Raw genomic sequence first — 17,418 nt, forward strand, 5'->3', positions numbered from 1 at the left:
TCATAGGTTGGATTATAGGAATGATGAAGCTTTCAATAAAATGCATGATCTGTGGAAATTGTGGGATCTTTATTATCTTATGTTGGGGTAGGTTTAGCCTGCGGTGGTTTTCAAGAGCGTTTTACATTTAAACAACTTTTTCTTGTCTTTGTTTGGCTGAAAAATCTTAAACCTGTTGCATATAAAAAAATAAAGGAAGGGAAAAAATGGGAATAAAACATCAAAGTTGAAGAAAACTGCTGAACTTTATTGTATAAACTCTAACAGTTCAACACATTACATCACGGTTATATATATATATAAAGAAAAACTACAGAAAAGCAAATAATGTGCAAATTAAGAGAGCAGCGACAACCTGTGTGAAAACCTCCTTTACACAACACTGCCCCCGTCTGGCGATCTGCAGCACTGCAATGGTGATTTCTGAAGCTGCTTAATAGGTACTATCGAGAAAACGACAAAAATCATTGGAGAAAAATAAACCCAGACAAGTAAATACAATTAAAAAAATACAAAAAATATATAGAAACAAGTATTTGTTTTGGTGATTACCATAAAGGTATTGGTATGATCATGTTTAAAGAAAACGTAGAGTCGCACAGAGCAGAGGAAACGTGCTCTTCGTCAGTGAGATATATTGAAATAATGAGGATAATCAAAGTCAGGTAGACTTCAGTGGTTTAAAAAAATGACACAAGTGAAGCTGCAGATAACATATGGACATAAATACAGGTTGGTCTACACATCCGGGGCAGAGCCACGCCTTCAGGCAGCGTGCTGAAGGAGGTTTTCCGCGTTTTTCTTCCTTATTCGGATCATCTTCTTCCCGTGAGCTGCGGCAGAAAGAGTGACAAAGATGGTAGTGTTAAAGAAATACCCCCCCCCCAAAAAAACCCCCAAGTATTTTGGAAAACTTTAAACTAGCTGTACCCTTTCTGTTTCTGATGCACTTGATGATGCAATCTTTCCGGTACGTGAAGTTGTTCTCGTTTCCTCCGCAGCCGCTGTAGTGGAACATCTGGCATCTCCTGGTGTTTGGGTTGTAGGCGAACCTCCTCTCAGTGTCGTAACAGGGTCCCCGCTCCACGGGGCTGAAGCACAGCTCTGAACGCTTCCAATCTGCCAAAGAGTAGGACAAAAAAAAATCAGTCGTCACAGCAACGAGATGCATCATGATGGGGGCGAAGGATGGAAGGGCTGTTATTCCAGAGAAAATCCCCGTAAATAAATGTTTTTCTTCATTTTGGATAATGGCGATGCTCGTTTTGTTTCTCGGTGTGTCTGAGCAGCCTGAAGCTGAACTGATAATGACTTTATGCTCTTCTATGACAGATCCATCCAGTCATGATTAAAGTGTACTTCATCCTGCAACCACTAGATGTCAGTCTCTGCTTTCAACATACTAACATCCAGCTGGCAGAATTCTGTCTTCTGGTTCAATAATGCCATAACTTTTAAAATGCTGCCACTTGATTTTTTTTTTTTTTACCACAGACGTAAATAGTCACCACGTATTATCCTCAATGTCTTTCCGCTATTAGATACGAATGATGTGTCTTCACTCTGAGGAGTTTCTCTTCCACGCCTGTTCATTTTTGGGAGATAATTTTACCCCAGTAAAAAGATCGATTAGCAGGCTGCAGCACCGAAGTCAGCTCTGAATTAGTCCCTCGATCTTTTTCTGACAAGAGTGAAATTGAATTGTTAAAATGATATGTGGTTAAAGTGAGCTGGGAGAAAGTGCTCTCCGCTCCTGAGACAGGAAAAGTGTGATATTTGCTCCCCGACTCCTAAAACACGGAAAGCTGGAGAGAGGCGGCGTTTCAACTCTTTGCTTTGCACAGCAAAGATCTAATTTGGAAGATCTCATTACATTTTCGCCTCGTTTGCGCGGTGACATGTCCTTTTGTTTCTGTTACACCGGTTCAATGAACGGATCTGTTTCCTCGAGTTTAAGCAGAGTTCAGCCACTCCCCGGTGATGGTGACCATTACACCTCACAATACCTAATCTGCCCCACCTAGCAGACGTGACATCATCAACAAATGAACCTTTGCTGGTTTTGCTTCATGCATTCAGCTTTCATTAGGTCTTTTTCCTCATCTATAAGTAAATCCACACGTCATCATTTGATTTTCTACCTAATCAAGATCATGTAATTAAAACCTGTAATGAGCCACACCCTTAAACTAAAATCAGTTCAGACGTAAGCTGTACTTTCTTACCTTTTGTTCCTCCTTTATTGTTTTTGCCGTCTGTTTGCACCTGAGGTTTATTTACAGCCGCTTCCTCTGACACACAAATAACATCACTCAGCATCTGAAATAATGCGTTGTGGAATTTCTTTCAGATCTACACACAAGCAGTGAGGAAAAATAACTAACTTCAAATTGTTTTTGCTTTTCATAATGTAGGAGACAAAAATCATCCCTGGATCTGTGTGTACGTCTGTTTACTGTATGTTTATACTGTTTACTGTCTGTTTACACTGTTTACTGTGTGTTTATACTGTTTACACTGTCTACACAGTCTGTTTACACTCTTTACTGTCTGTTTATACAGTCCGTTTACACTGTTTGCTGTTGTTTACACTGTTTACTTTCTGTTTACAATGTTTACTGTGTGTTTATACTGTTCACTGTCTGTTTACACTGTTTACTCTCTGTTTATACTGTTCACTGTCTGTTTACACTGTTTACTGTGTGTTTACACAGTCTGTTTACACTGTTTACTCTCTGTTTACACTGTTTACTGTCTGTTTACACTGTTTACTCTCTGTTTACACTGTTTACTGTCTGTTTACACTCTTTACTGTCTGTTTATACAGTCCGTTTACACTGTTCACTGTCTGTTTACACTGTTTACTCTCTGTTTATACTGTTCACTGTCTGTTTACACAGTCTGTTTACACTGTTTTTCTCTCTGTTTACACTGTTTACTGTCTGTTTACACTGTTTACTGTGTGTTTACACAGTCTGTTTACACTGTTTACTCTCTATTTACAGTCTTTACTGTCTGTTTATACTGTTTACTGTCTGTTTATACCGTTTACTGTGGCATTTTTGACATCTCACGGTAATGACAGCGAGGACAGAGCCGGTGCATCGATCCCCTCCGTTGGTCTTTATGCTAAGCTAGGCTAATTGAATGTGACTTTACTGTGAGCGCCGACTGTAACGGCGTCTATAAATGAAACAGTGAGGAGCAGTAGGACGCTACGTGTGGAGCAGAGTGCCGGACAGTCTTACCGGTTACCACGGCGGGCTGGTCAACAACAACAACAACAACATCCTTTGCAGCCGACTGTGGTTGGACCTCCGGTGCCTTATTGGGTTGTCCTTTATTAACACAATACAGACCAAAGAAGATGAATACAAGGAACCCTAACGCATGTTTAAGTAGAACCATCCCGCCATCCGGTCGACTTGTCAGCGGACTAAAAAGGACGGGCGTTCACCCCGGCTTACCCGGGGGGTCCTGGCATCTCGCCTGGCAGCCCGCCATGCTCTGGAAATTGTTTGCATTGCCGAAGCAGCCGCCGTAGTAGAAATGCTTGCACTGCTGGGTCTCACTGTCGAAGAAGTAGCGCGTCAGCAGCCCCCGACAGGGACCGGGGGCCTCGGGTAAATGGCACGGGTTCTTCTCGTCTGGGGGAAGAGAGAGCGAGCAGAAATGAAAGAACATCCAGATTTCTCTGCGTCTGTTTCCAAATGTTTTTTTTTTCGTTTTTTGATGGTTTGCTTGACAGCGACAGAAAGCACGCTCCACCCCCCCCCCCCCCCCCATGCTTCGCTCCGGGGAGTCTGACATCGATTATTAGAACAAAAACAAACAAAAGCTCCGCTGCGTCACTTTTCTTTTTTCGTTTGTTGCTTTGATAGCATTTTAAATTGTGCTGGTTGGTGGATTGATTTTCTAAAGCATGGAAGAACAAATGGTGAGGATTGATGCAAAGAGAAAAACGCAAACCTGAATGAAACAAAACCAAAGGTCAAAAGCTTTGAACGCACGCAAACAGATGAGAGAGAAAAAAAAAAGAGGAGCCGCGATTCAGAGGTCGTGTCTGTGAAATCTAAATGCATTTTCTAAAATGCTTTTCACTCGAGAGCAGGTGTCAAAGGTCAAAATAAAACGCTGTCCTGTCAGGAATAAATCAGAAACATAATTGCCCCTCGGAGCTGTTTCGTTTTTAGGAGAACTACGGGTCAGCTCTTTTTTTTCTTTCGTTATGTTCAAGAGAGTGAATCGTACCATCTGAGGCCAAAACTGAACTCCAGAGATAGTTTTGGCCGTTCTCCAAAGAGTTTGAGATTTCAGCAAAATGAACAGCCATAAATAAAGACAGAGATATTTATAAAACATGTCGTTCTTATTTAGCTGCTCCTACTTCAGCGTGTCAGACCCAGTGAGATGTCTGAGAAGAAATAAGACTCAATGTCTTATGGATTCCACTGGAGAACTCGGGTGTAAACATAGTAGTGTCCTCTAGATGGAGACAAACGCGCACGTCAGCCTGTCTGGGCAAAAGATGATTCCTCGAGTCAGTAATTTTCAGGACAACTGGGAGTGATCCAGTCGATTCATTTTTATTGTTGCCATGTAAAAAATGTTTTTTTGTCATTCCAGCATAACAACTGTTCTCATGTTGGACTCTAATGGTGATGTTTAATGTATCTAACATTAGGAGACATTAGGGCAATATCATATTAATTAATTACTTGCTTCACTTCTTTTTCTGATTGTGTCATGTATCATTTTTTTTAGCTGAGATTTCCCAAACAATCCATTTCTGCCATCTCATTTTGCTCTCCTCTTGCTTTTCTCACTCTGATTTATAACGCCTGTGCTCAGCGAGGGAGAAAAAGAGGCGGAACTGTCACAGAGAAACAACAGTTTCTGTCTCCGGGAACTCAAGGGGGGGGCGGTGAGAACAGAGGAAACGTTTGGGGACGCGATGTTAGAACTGAGCAGCAAAACATCAAGTGTCGGAAAAGAGGAAGCCTTTACCTGGCGCAGAGACGAAACGACGGCGAGGGGAAAGCATACCTCATATTGTCTGTGACCTTTACAGAACATTCTCTCCGGCTGTCATCGCTTGTAAGGAATGCAGGTTGGATAGCAGGTAAACCGATCAAAAGAGATAATTCAGTGCATCAACGATTACAATCAGCTTTGTGATACGGGAATGAAAATGTCACAGATGTGGTGATGAACGCTTTGCAGGAGAGGGTTTGGCCCTTGACATGTGCTTTCTGTAAGTTACAAAATGAGCTGACATTTTCAAATGAACTCTTCCTCCTCAGAGACGTCTGGTTTTAATAATGGTTTTATTTGTTCGCAGCGATTGCATTCATGTGCACAGTTACGTACTTTGCACTTCACACTAGTCTGTGATATATGATCAATGCTTAATACTTGGAGAGAAGATCTCTAATAAACTTCACCCAAAAGAAAGCACACACACACACACACAAAAAAAAAAAGTTGTTCCCCAGGTGCGATGAAACTTCCTTACACTTCTCAGTTTTTTGGGTTGACAGAATTCTAAATCCTTCTCGAGGCGAGCAAGCAGAGAGGAACGTCCGTATTCCAGACTTCCTCTGGCCCACACACAGGTTGTTAATAATTCAACTGCATCAAGAGGATCCCATGAATCAATATTGTGTTTTTCATCCCCATTCGGGAACTGTCATTGCAAAAAACAGGCTACCGTTGCCAGCAGTGTTGGGTATGCTAGCAGCATCGGTCTCGTGTATCATGGCCAAAAGGGAACGGGCCGAGGACAGGGCCCTGTTGCACCCTCCGTGTCGCTTTAGGGATGATTTTGTGAAGTTTTCCACTGCATGAAAACCCAATATACCACAAAGGACATTGATTTTTGACACCTTTCCAGTGTGTCGTTAGAGTAGACTACATTAAAACCTCTAGAACTGACAATCAGGTGGATTTATTTGGATTTCAGTTTGGGCTGTACCGCCCTGTTCAGCAGAAATGGAAGGCGTGGTTCAATTTAGTTGAAGGAAACCACAACTGGGTGCAAAACAAGTTTTCTTTTCCAATCATAACATTTGCGAAGGTACCCTTCAAACGCCACGAGGCAACAAACTGATAGTTGACACGAGTGAAACCGAACAAGTGGCGTGTCCTCATCCCATTGTTCTCCCGTTATCGTCCTCAACGGCATCGATCTGTTTGTGTGAGGACAAATTTGCGTCCTTTCTGTCTGCATTAATGCGTCCAGTGGCGTGCAGGATGAAGCGGAAGGTTATTCTGTGCCAGCGGGAGGAAGCGCTCTGCCACACCGTGGAATAAAAATACCATCAAAATACTTTTATAGGTTTTGTTATTGCTATTCCAATTTCCTTGTGTGGTCACAGAGTGGGTTTTTTTTTCCACATTCGTCTTTGCACCGCTCCGCTCACCAGGACAGCTAATATGCGCCGATCAGATCCACTTTACTGTGGATAAACTCGACTCCCGGGAGTCTGTTACTGCGTTTTTCATGCTTTGTCATGCGTTGCAGACACTCTGTACACAGACATCCCATCAAGAACAGCAAAGTGCAACAAAGTACAACAGATCTCACACACACACACACACACACACACACATCACCCACAATGTCTCAGGATGTTTGCGGGAGAAAATAAACTCCTCGTTATGAATATGTGGATCTTTTCATTAGCATCAGTCTCATCTCTTCCCTGGGAACATCACCAGAGCGCTTCTCCAAATCCATTCAGGCTCATTCTTTCTTTATTTTGCATGAAATTAAAGCTTCATTGAATGAACGTCCTACATAGAAACAGCACAGACAGACTCATAGACACAAGTAAATACTGGCAAATGCATGGAAAGGCTGCTTAAGCTGCAGGTAACATGTGTCAATTACTGTGTGTGTGTACTTCTTTTTGCTTCTTAAGGTGTTGTGAGTTCCAGATCAGTTTTTTTTATTTTTTTTATCCCAGACTGTTTGCATCTGATGCAGACAAAAAAAAAAGGCATTCTTGCGTGGGAGATGCACCTAAACCCTGCTTCTGGATTAAAATATGCTCAGATGGAGTCAGCCGTCACACAAAGTGCGACATTCCGCTTCGGGATGAGGTTGGACTGTCTGGACAGGAAGAGCAGGAGACGACTGATCACGTCCGGTGTGAAAAGAAATGTCAACACGGACCTTCAACTTTTGGAGGTAACTCGTGTCTCTTTTTTTTCTGCAAATAAAAGCTTTGGTTCCTTTACAAGGGAGAGGGCGAATGTCTTACAGTGCGATGTCTTCCTTCTCATGAGACCAATGCTTTACAAAAAAAAAACACACCACCGTCCAGTCAGAGGTGAGAAATGATGTTATAAAGTACGTGTCACACGGGACACTTGACACAGGAAACAAAAGTAAGAAAAAGAGGCGGTGCTTAGGAAATGATTATTGACATTGGACGGGAAGGACACAGCTGTGGACACAGCGGCGGTGTTTGTCCTCGGTATGGGAACCGTCCCGCGTTCAACCAATGGCTCAGCCGTCTCAAGCTGACCAAACATCCTGCAGCTGAGTGCGAGGTTTTCTTTCACAAGCACATCATCAGGGCTAGAAATGATCAAAATCATGCAAAAAAAAAAAAACTTTATATGAAAATCCAGCATTAAATCAATCATCAATTGACAGTGTGACATCGTAATAATAATAATAATAGAAATTATAGCACAGTGTTCCTTAGAAGTGCCCATAATTTCCATTAACTGGATGCCTCCAAGAGATCTGCTCAGGATGAATGCGCACGCTGGCAACGGCCCGTTTTAACTGCCGACCAACAAAATGACTTTTTAATAGGATTGCATGCCCAAGGAGCCAATAAGAGTCTAATGAGGAGCAGAACGGGGCTCCGTGGGAACAAAAAAACGCATCATTCACCCTCAACGACACAACAGTGCAGGGCTTATGATACATCCTTGGCATTTGTGCTATTATGAAATATAATGCTGTTTGGGAGTTTGGGACCGCGTCGCTGAATTTCTCGCCCGCCGAACTCACCTGAGACGATGCACATTTCCTCGCAGGCTTCCGGCGTCTCGAAATTGTTGGCGTTGCCGCCGCAGCCGCCGTATTCGAACGGCTCGCAGCGTCCGGTGTCAACGCTGAAGAAGTACCGGTCCTTAATGGCTTTGCAAGGCCCCGGCTCGTCCTTCAGCGCACACAGCTCATTGAAGATGAAGAGTTCCGGCTGCGCTCCGTCTGCTGGGGAGGGACGGAGAGAAAGTCGTCATTGCTTGTGCCGCGATTCAATTGAGAAACATCTAAAAAGACTTTTTAAGAAAATGCTAAGTTAAGAAAGTAAGATACAGATGTGGCCCAGGCTGTTATTTCATATGTTGTGTAATGAAGGCCGACTTTGGCCACCCAAGAACGAGCGGGGGAAAAAAAAAAAACGTTTTATTGATTTTGCCTCTGAGACAAACCAGAGACAATAAGCTGTGTGATTTTCAATCACTCATATCCATCCAATATCCGGACGGAGGAATTTAGAAGCTCCCTGCAGAACACACTCACACAGTAAGCCCCTTTTAATGCAACGTGAAACGACTTGATCATGTTTAAAGAAAAAGGATATTGACAGATGGAAACTTTCTGTCAAATAATCCAAAGCCAGTCATCCAAGAATAGACGGTGTTTTTAACAGGCACACATTTAACTCCACGCAATGCATAAATCCCATCTAAAGCTCCAGATAATGTCGTCAGGAATCCTCCTTGTTGAACCGAAGGTAAATAAATAGAGTTCAATTCTCACAATGCATCAGCAAAAGAAAAAACCCTTGCAGCCGCTCCAGCTTCTTGAAAGAGAGATCGGGCTGATGGAGGACACGGATCTTAGATGCATCTTATTTCCCTTGGCAGCAAGCCGTCTGTGCATTATTGACAGGCTTAGTTTGGCCAATATTTGAAGACACGCTCGCTCGATTTGGATAAGGATCCGAGTTGCTCAACACGAGGATCCGTTACTGAGATTTAGGCAGGTTCAGTCAGCCCAGGTCCGGTCCCAGCTTGTTTCGGGTAACACCTCCTAGAATCTCCATTTCTAGGTGTTTGTTTTAGCACAGAGGGTTTAAATGCTAACTTGCACGGCAGCCATGGAGCAAACAACAAAACAGCAGCTTGTTATTGATGACTCAGCGACCAAACGCCAAAGCACACGCCCTCCTCAGGATGATGCATGAGAAAGTGGGAGAGATTTACAAAGCAGCGGGGGAAAAGGTCTCGGCAGCTCCGAGTAGTTCTGCGCTTTCTTCAGGGTATCCGTCTCAATTCCTTTCCCATTGCTGCCGAGCTGAGAAGGAAAGTTGGAGAGAAAAGAATGAACCGAAAAGAAAAGGGAAGTGCATTTACTGACTAAGATGGGATGTCCAGGAACCTTTGTGCCAAATATGCCTTCATCCGTTTATCTAGTAGAGCACCGGGGCCTTTAACGTGTCTGATCAGGACAGGATGGCAAAGACGCGCCGTGGAACGCGACAGGACGCAAATAGCAAATAGGATTTCAATTCTCATTCACATTTACAAAATATTATTGTAAACGGTTGTGTCTTAGATGTCTCAGTGAGAAGATCAATGGTCGTATCGCCGCACCAAGGAGCTAGCGCACGCTACCGTGATGCCGCCATGTTGACGCTGATTTATTTGGATCTGCCTGGCGCCAAATTTAGCAATATACCACCGGAGTCGCCGGCCCGGTAAACCCACTGCTGGCATCTGGAATCACGTTTTTTACCACCGGGGTACAAACTCCATCAAACAAAGACGCGTTGGATTGGGAGCATCAGGCAGACGGGAAGCAAAAGGGATCATGGATGACGTCAGAGCGGATCGGCCTGCAAGCACCAGGGACGGCGTCAGTGATTGCTAGGAGGCCAACACGCCCCGAGGCCGGCGGGGGCAAAGGGCAAAGGGCTGAGGGCGAGGCCTGTAGCCGAGGTCGTTACAGCACCAGCTGGGCTGGCGACTGCAGCGTGTCTTCAAACAATCACCCGGCCGTTGCAAACCCAAACCAGTAAGTTCAGTTTCCAGTTGGATCATGTTCCAGTGAAATAGTGGAAAGTGTCTCCCAGCATGTTCGCAGCAGCGGCCGTCGCCATGGCGCCGCTTGCGTGTGATGATAAGGAGGTGAGCGCCAGTCGGAGAAGACATTATTGTGACTGACGCTGGATTCACTGTCAGTGGCTGGATGCCTAAACGACATTCATGTCTGTCCAGACTTGTATGTGATATCTGGGGGGGGGGGGGGGGGGCTGGGGCTATCGCCATTCCGACTCGGATGTTTCCTTAGATAATCTCCAATGCGAATCTGCTCTCATCAGTTTTTTTTACAGAAGAGTCTGTACCAGCGACGGTCGCGAATAACTAAAGCTGCATTGATAAGGCAATTTAATACAATGAAGTTCCATCCAGTTAAAGACGTGTCATCATTTAAACACAATCGGAGGTTGTAACGCAGAAACTAACGTTGCGTGGATCCAGGATGTCACATTTCATACTTTGATGTTTTCCCTAACTGTGCAAAAAAAAACTACGTTAACCTGAACTGCCTTTGACAAACTCCACGGAGCAGGTGAAAGGTGGACCTGGCAAGTTTGATCATATCTTGGCTGAAGTTTCTGGTTTCGAATTTCTCTTGTTGTGAAATGTTGGTTTCACAAAAAACTCGATGGGCACGAAGGCAGATAATGATACCCGTGCCACCGACACAAAGGGAGGATCAGCTGGATAAAAGAAGCTTGATTCTTTATTCAGCTCATTAAGGCTGGTCTTTAACCCTTTAGTTTAGTCCCAGATGGCGTGGGCACGGCATTACGGCGGTGGCACCAGCACCACCTGCTGGTCAAAGTCAGTCTCCGGAAACATGGAAGAACATGTTGAAGGTTTGAGAGCTGCATCTGTGCAGGAAACAGATTGGTGGTGTTGGGGGGGGGGGGGCACCCTGAGGACTGGGTAGGTGGTGCTGAGTCAGCAGGCCTGGTCCTGTATATCTCAGCCCACAGAGCGTGACACACAGACTCCGCTCCAAAGCTGGTGTTTTTGATTGTTGATGGAGACGCCAAAGTGCGGAAACTTTGCCCTCGTGCCGCCGTGAGAACGTTGTCCCTGCGAGCCATCGCTGCCGGTGCTTCACGGGATAATGCCAGGCCGCCGTCGCAATCGTCTTTCTCGCTCTTTCAAACACAAGACTCTGAACTGATAAAAGGAAGCCAACGTTCCCTCTGTCTTTTCATGCCTTTTTGACTCTCTTTGCTTTCTCCAACAGCTGCATACCTGAACAGCCGTTTTTATCACCTCCAATGCCTCCCCCCTCTGCAGCGGTATTATCTTTTCCCTGCGATATCCAAGTTGAGCCTCCGCCTGCTTCCCCACAAAGCAATGGTGAGAACCAGAAATCTGCCTCGCCTCGGCAAGTCTGCCAAATCCGCCTGACAAGTCTAAGCAGCTCTGCCCAAAATCGAACAATCCCACTCAAAGGCCAATTAGAGTTTGTCTCGGTCGCTCCCCGGACGATCAATTAAAAAAAAAGTGTGCACCCTGGAGTTGTCCTCTAACGGGAGCGTCTACGATTTGCCGAAGCAGTGGACGGTGACGCGCTAAACCCGCCATGCCTTTGCAAGAAATCAGGCATGCCTTTGTGGGAGGAAAGTCGCGTCTGGCCCTTTAATTTGATGGACGATGCCAACTTGCTCGTGAAGAATGAGCATATGGCCCAAACAATGGCGTGGGCGTAAGTTTGCCGTAAGCTGCAACAAGCCTGCAGGGGAGACAGGACAAAGAGACGCCATCTGCCAAAGTGGGGATGTCGGGGAATTATCCATCACGTCACTCGCAATAACAACCAATGACAAAGAGAACAGAGGCGTTCAGAACAGTATTAGAATACGCCTGAAAGGTGGCAAAATCACTGGCTTCAACCACAAAGATCACCATTCATTCATTCATTCATTCATTGAATCATCTTCTTGAAGACGAGGCATCTAAAGACAATTTGGTGTGAGCAATTCACCTAAATTGCATGACAAACCAAACACAACCTCCTTGTCAGAGGTAACGACACACACACTAAACTATCTGAACTGATAACACACACACATATCTGCAAACGTTACGATCTCGCCGATGCGTCCAACACGCTTTAGAGACGTTCCACACGACGCCCCGAGGCCAACTCGTTATCTCCGGGTCTAATGAGGCACGACTTGCACAGGCCAATGTGAACGCTAACAGCTACTTAGCTTAAACAAAATGCTCCTTGAATGTTTTATGAGAAGATAAATGTAGAGTTCCAAAGGTGGTAGATAATCAAACGCTAAGAACAATTATATCGATTGTGCTGGCACGCTATTAAAATACATTGTGTAGTACATTTAAACTCGGCTGTGTTCCTCGGGGGGGAGGGGGGGGGGGGGTATTTTACTGTCACTGTTTGATTACATTTTGCAATCTTTGTGGCGCTGCTGCAAGATGTTGCCGGATCACAAAAGAGACATGAATAACATTCAGAACTTTTCCCTTTCTGCATTAATGTCCTACATGTTTGTTAAGTGTGAGCTCCCCCCCATTGTTCATTATCAAGGATAAATATTGTTTCAGAGAATAGGAGAGGAGGACGCCGGGTCAACATTCCATCAGGACGAAATCGACACTGCCGAGAGCTTCGCCACCTGGAAGGAGACTAGCGTTTTCTAAATGCATCTGCAATACTCTGCATAAAATGGAGCAATCATTTGTCAAACCACTCAATGGCGCATCAAGAAATCTGCAGGCTGCAGTCGTGACTCGTGACTCGTGAGCCTCGGCCTCCTCTCCTTCCATCCCGAATCAATGGGACGGACAGACGAGCGAGAGCAAACGGCTCATTCTCCACGTCTGTGCAAATGTCATCCTCCACTGATTGGACCACAGCTGCACTTGTTATTAGAGGAGAGGATCGATCAGGTTATCAATCAAACGATACAAATGAGAACGTCGGGAAGGTTCCTTCTATCGGCAGCTTCGGCGAGACGACAGTTCGATTTGACATCACGCTTCAACAGAGAGTTATCACGCGTGGAATTGGAGGTTGGAGATTAAAGACTGCAAAACTTTAATTATTGACGAGGTAATTCTTGAAATTACAGTGTTTTCAAATGAACCGAATTTACACCGAAAATCTATGAAAAGATGCTTGTTAGCTTCAGGTAGCGTAAACGTGCCATTTTATTTTTATATTTTTGCTCGTCCTGGTCGTTTGATGCGACACATATTCTGATTTACTTTTCTCCTGATTGCACTGATATTCATTTGCTATGGTTGAGCGCAAAGCTCGAGTTTAGTCTGGAAAAAGCTTCAACCTCTCTGGGTCAGGAGGTCCAATAATGGTTGGCTCATCGATCAAAAGGTAGGGCGTCCAAGGACCAGACCACGTGAGGTCCGCTCGGGACTCTCGGAACCAGCACAGCAGCGATATTTCATCTGTTAGCGGGTTAGACGGGGGGACCAAGAGGAGAGGCGGAGAACATACAGAAGACCTTGGGTGACAACAGGAGAGGAATGTCCCTCCCCAGTGTCCCAAAGCAACACCCGATCTTTTTAACACCGAGATACTATGGCAAAGTCCAACTCAAAAAGAAAATGAAAAGAGCCAGAGACAGAAAGTGAAAAGTGAAAAGTGAAAGAGCGTGTTTTAGACCGCAGATTGCTAAACATGTCTGAGCTGGTAAATGCAAGTTAAAGCCATGAGGCATAGACCTGCTTAAGCCTGATAAAGGGTCAGGAAAGAGTGAAAATAGCCATCAATAATCAAAAGTATAGAACTTCAAAGGTTCACAATAGTAAGCAGAAGGATCACGTTTCACTTTACGGATCACTTATCAGAGTAGCCTAAGGAGTATAAAACAACACACGAGTGAAAGGAGGAGAAGCTTTGTCAACATGGGATGAGCATTTTGTTTCAAAAAGCATGCATAACTTTGTAGTGAGTCCAGCCTCACGGCTTTAAAGTCTGACAAAATTGCACACGTGTTATTCCTGGCAAATAGATTCCACACTGTGGGAGCAGCATCGGTTCACGAGTCCCACTCAGCTGTGGGTCCGACCGGCTCTCATTCTCTGCACTCGCCGTTAATTATTAAGACCAAGCGACAAAAAGAACAGAGAAGCAGCCGGAGGCGTCGCCTCGAGTGGAATCACCACGGTAACCCACATTGATGCTGTGCTGGGAGCGATGCCGGTGCTGGGCCACTTTCACTACTGAGATTCAATCAAGTGTGCTTTTTACCATTTTGAAACAACTTAACATGTTGAGATTTTAAAGAAACGTAATGATCCGCATCCTAAAAGACTGAAAGCCACTTTGAAGTTGTTTTTTTTATGGAAGGAAACAAAAATGGATTTCAGATGTCTTTGCTCTTCTTAAAAACTCATGCAGCTAATTCCAAATCCTGGCATCTATGACCTTTTTTCATGCAGTAGCAGCGGGCGAATCTGAAGTCTTTCTGAACTCTGGATAATCTCCTGTTTCATTTTTTTTTTCCCCAGGTGGATTCAGGAATGTATTTTTAAATGCAGAATCAGAGATATTCAAATGGACTGCGTGAATGTGAGAGAAATTCTATTTTTTTGTTGAAGTGGAACACCGAAGTAGCGGTTAGCGCTGTCGCCTCACAGCTAGAAGGTACCGGGTTCGAATCCTATCCGTGCAGAGTTTGTCTGTTCTCCCCGGTTGGATGGATGGGTGGATGGGTGGATGGATGGGTGGGTGGATGGATGGCGTCGTGATGGTGATGAACCACCTGTTATATTTAAATGCTGGAAATTACTGGATAATTCTCAGAGCTCGAACAGAACGTGTGTAAAAAGTCTGCAGACACACAATAGGCATAATTTGAGGACCAATCTGTGTGTGTTTTCTCGCTGGTGCCGCGGCACCACAGCAGCTGCTTTCACTGCAGTACAAGGTGAGAGTCATGTTGAGACCCAAGCTGCATGTTCTCATGACTAAATCTAAAGGCTTGCACAACGGCGAGAACATTTAATAAATGATTAACAAGGCAGTGAAGCGTCCCCACCCTCCAGTTCCAGGTGGAATTCATGCAATGGGCAGTTTAAGGTGAATATTTGTTAAGTCTAAATCTTAGGACTAATTAAGATGCAACAGAGCTTCCTCTCTGTCTGCGGCCCGGAGCGCCATTTATGAAAGGACCACTTCAAACAGCCTCTAATTACATTCCTCCACAAATTAATTAGAAGGGATATATATACGCCTCTGTGAGATAATGAATACAGCTACCAACAGTGCGTGTCAGCGATAGCGGTTCAGTTTCTGTTGGACCTCTTCTTAGAAGAACATGGAGGACAGTAGAACCGAACGTTCCTCTATGGCCGAGCGCAGCGCTGTAAGGTTAGCAGCCTCTATGAATCTACCTGTGATACCAAGAACAAGAGGTGAACGGTGCCGCTGTATTAGAGGCGGGGTGCACATCGCATTCACCCACACACTCACACGCTATACGGACAATTTGGAGTGACCTAAAAGATCAATATTCATATCATATAGTCCTCCAGGATCCACGGTTTGGAAAGTCCAGAGGGGCCCTCCCTTTAATTCTGCCCCAGGGTCCACTCAAGAGTTTCAGCCGGCCCTGGCCAAAGTCAACCAAGGCGTCACCAAGCATGAGACACATGTCAAATTTAATGTAGATGTAAAAAAAACAGGATGGAACACGATAGTATCTGTCCTCTGTGAAGTGACTTGGAGAAAAGAGAACTGTGAGTTGTCTCTTTTTTAAAAAGGCTCTCTTATTTATTTTTTTATACAGATTAAAAGAAACCCTTTCGATTGGAACGTTTCCTGGTCATGACATCATGCTTTGTCACAGAGTTTGTTCACTGACTGTAAAAGCGGGGCTGCGTGCCATAAAAGGTGAACTTCATCATCCGACTCTGCTCCCTTGAGCTGACCTGAAATACTTGGATTAACTTCTCTGGATTTTCCTTCTGACTGCGTCCCTTTAACGATTGGAGTCTAACAGTTCCTCTGGGGGGGGGGGGTTAGGGTTAGGGTTAGAGTGTTACGGTCTCTCCTTGCGCTTTTGCGCACACCCTTCTCAATGTATGTGACACCTAATCCTAATCCCCAACAGACTCATTCCATCCTGCGGGGCTGTTCTAGGGACAGGAGGACGTGCCAGGCGGCTCAGGTGTGGGTCGGGACTCGGGAGGACTTTGCGCCCTCCGCAACGCGGATGTAAGAACGCCTCCTCCAACACAACAAAAACACTTCTCGTGGTGCGCGTACTGGCGTTCCCACGGATCAGGATTCCATTATATGGAGTGGAACAGAAAGCGCGTGTTTTCATTACCATTAAACAAAACAGAGAAATACAGCAGCAAATTATTATTTTACGAGAGTATTTAAACTTTAAGCGACGCGCCAAAGCGCTGCGTGAGTTTACTTTTAAATGAGAATAACAAATAACAAGTAAACAATAAAAAACGCACAGACGAACTTTCAGCGTGAGGAGTCACGCAACGTAACACCGCAAGGCTCAAAAGTGAAGTCAGGACAGAAGAGCGTGAGCGAAAAGGACTCCAATTTACGCACGAGTCTCAGGGACGAAAAGTTTCCCTTGTTCAACCGCGCAGGAACCCAGAGGGCTGTAAACACGCTTTGAGTAATACACACACGTGTATATATACATATATTCATCATCTTACCTTCCCTGACTCTTCTAGCAGACCCAAAGAGGACGACGCAGGAGAGAGAAAAGGCGCATAAAGTCCACCACTTGTTGACCCGAGCCATGCTGCTGCTGAACTGAGTTCGGGTTGGAGGGAAACTTCATCAAGTTGAAGGGCAGAAGTTGTGAGCGTGTGGGTGCGGACTTCCGTTTGATAACGGCATGCCAGTCTGAGGGCTGTATAAAAAAAAAAAAAAAAAGACATTCGCAGTAATTTCCTGGATGGACACGTCAGAAGGAGTGGAAAAAACCTTGTCTTAAAATATCAGCCTTATCAATGAAAACTGGAGACTTCCTCCGATTAAATTTAGAACCGGGGTTTAAATAATGGAACAAATGTCCTTTTACAAAATGTTCGGCCATCTATTTATTTATTTCCTCAGGTTCTGCTTTTATTTTATTTTTTTCCCAACTGAGACATGCAGCATTTATAGAACATGTATAGAGGATGTACTCCATTATCCATTATCCAATATCCATTATCCAATATCCATTATCCATGATCCATTATCCAATATTTCTTTATGCTCACACTCGCAGGCACTATCATCACGAAGGTGCCGATTCAGCAAGAATGTGGAGAGTCAGACTCAGCAGACGACAGTTTGGGTATCAAAGGGGAAAAATAGGACCTGGAGATGAGTTTTACTTCATTTCAAATAAAAAT

At 44.6% G+C, this 17,418-nt stretch overlaps 1 protein-coding gene across 2 annotated transcripts; it reads right to left on the reverse strand.

The window, feature by feature from the left end:
* Positions 1–96: 96 nt before the first annotated feature.
* On the reverse strand, positions 97–16,871 carry tfpia (tissue factor pathway inhibitor a). Of its 2 annotated transcripts, XM_068746321.1 has the most exons (7): positions 16,729–16,871; positions 8,030–8,233; positions 3,468–3,647; positions 3,249–3,338; positions 2,226–2,291; positions 931–1,119; positions 97–833 (listed from the first exon to the last, which is right to left on the reverse strand). In XM_068746321.1, exons 1-7 carry the CDS (start codon positions 16,814–16,816, stop codon positions 766–768), a joined length of 885 nt encoding a protein of 294 aa, XP_068602422.1. In that variant the 5' UTR covers positions 16,817–16,871; the 3' UTR covers positions 97–765. The 2 variants fall into 2 exon arrangements, with proteins under 2 accessions (XP_068602422.1, XP_068602423.1); XM_068746322.1 differs by lacking the exon at positions 2,226–2,291.
* Between the last annotated feature and the right edge of the window lie 547 nt (positions 16,872–17,418).

This window comes from Brachionichthys hirsutus, chromosome 12, assembly GCF_040956055.1.
Source record: "Brachionichthys hirsutus isolate HB-005 chromosome 12, CSIRO-AGI_Bhir_v1, whole genome shotgun sequence".
Classification (NCBI taxonomy): Eukaryota; Metazoa; Chordata; class Actinopteri; order Lophiiformes; family Brachionichthyidae; genus Brachionichthys; species Brachionichthys hirsutus.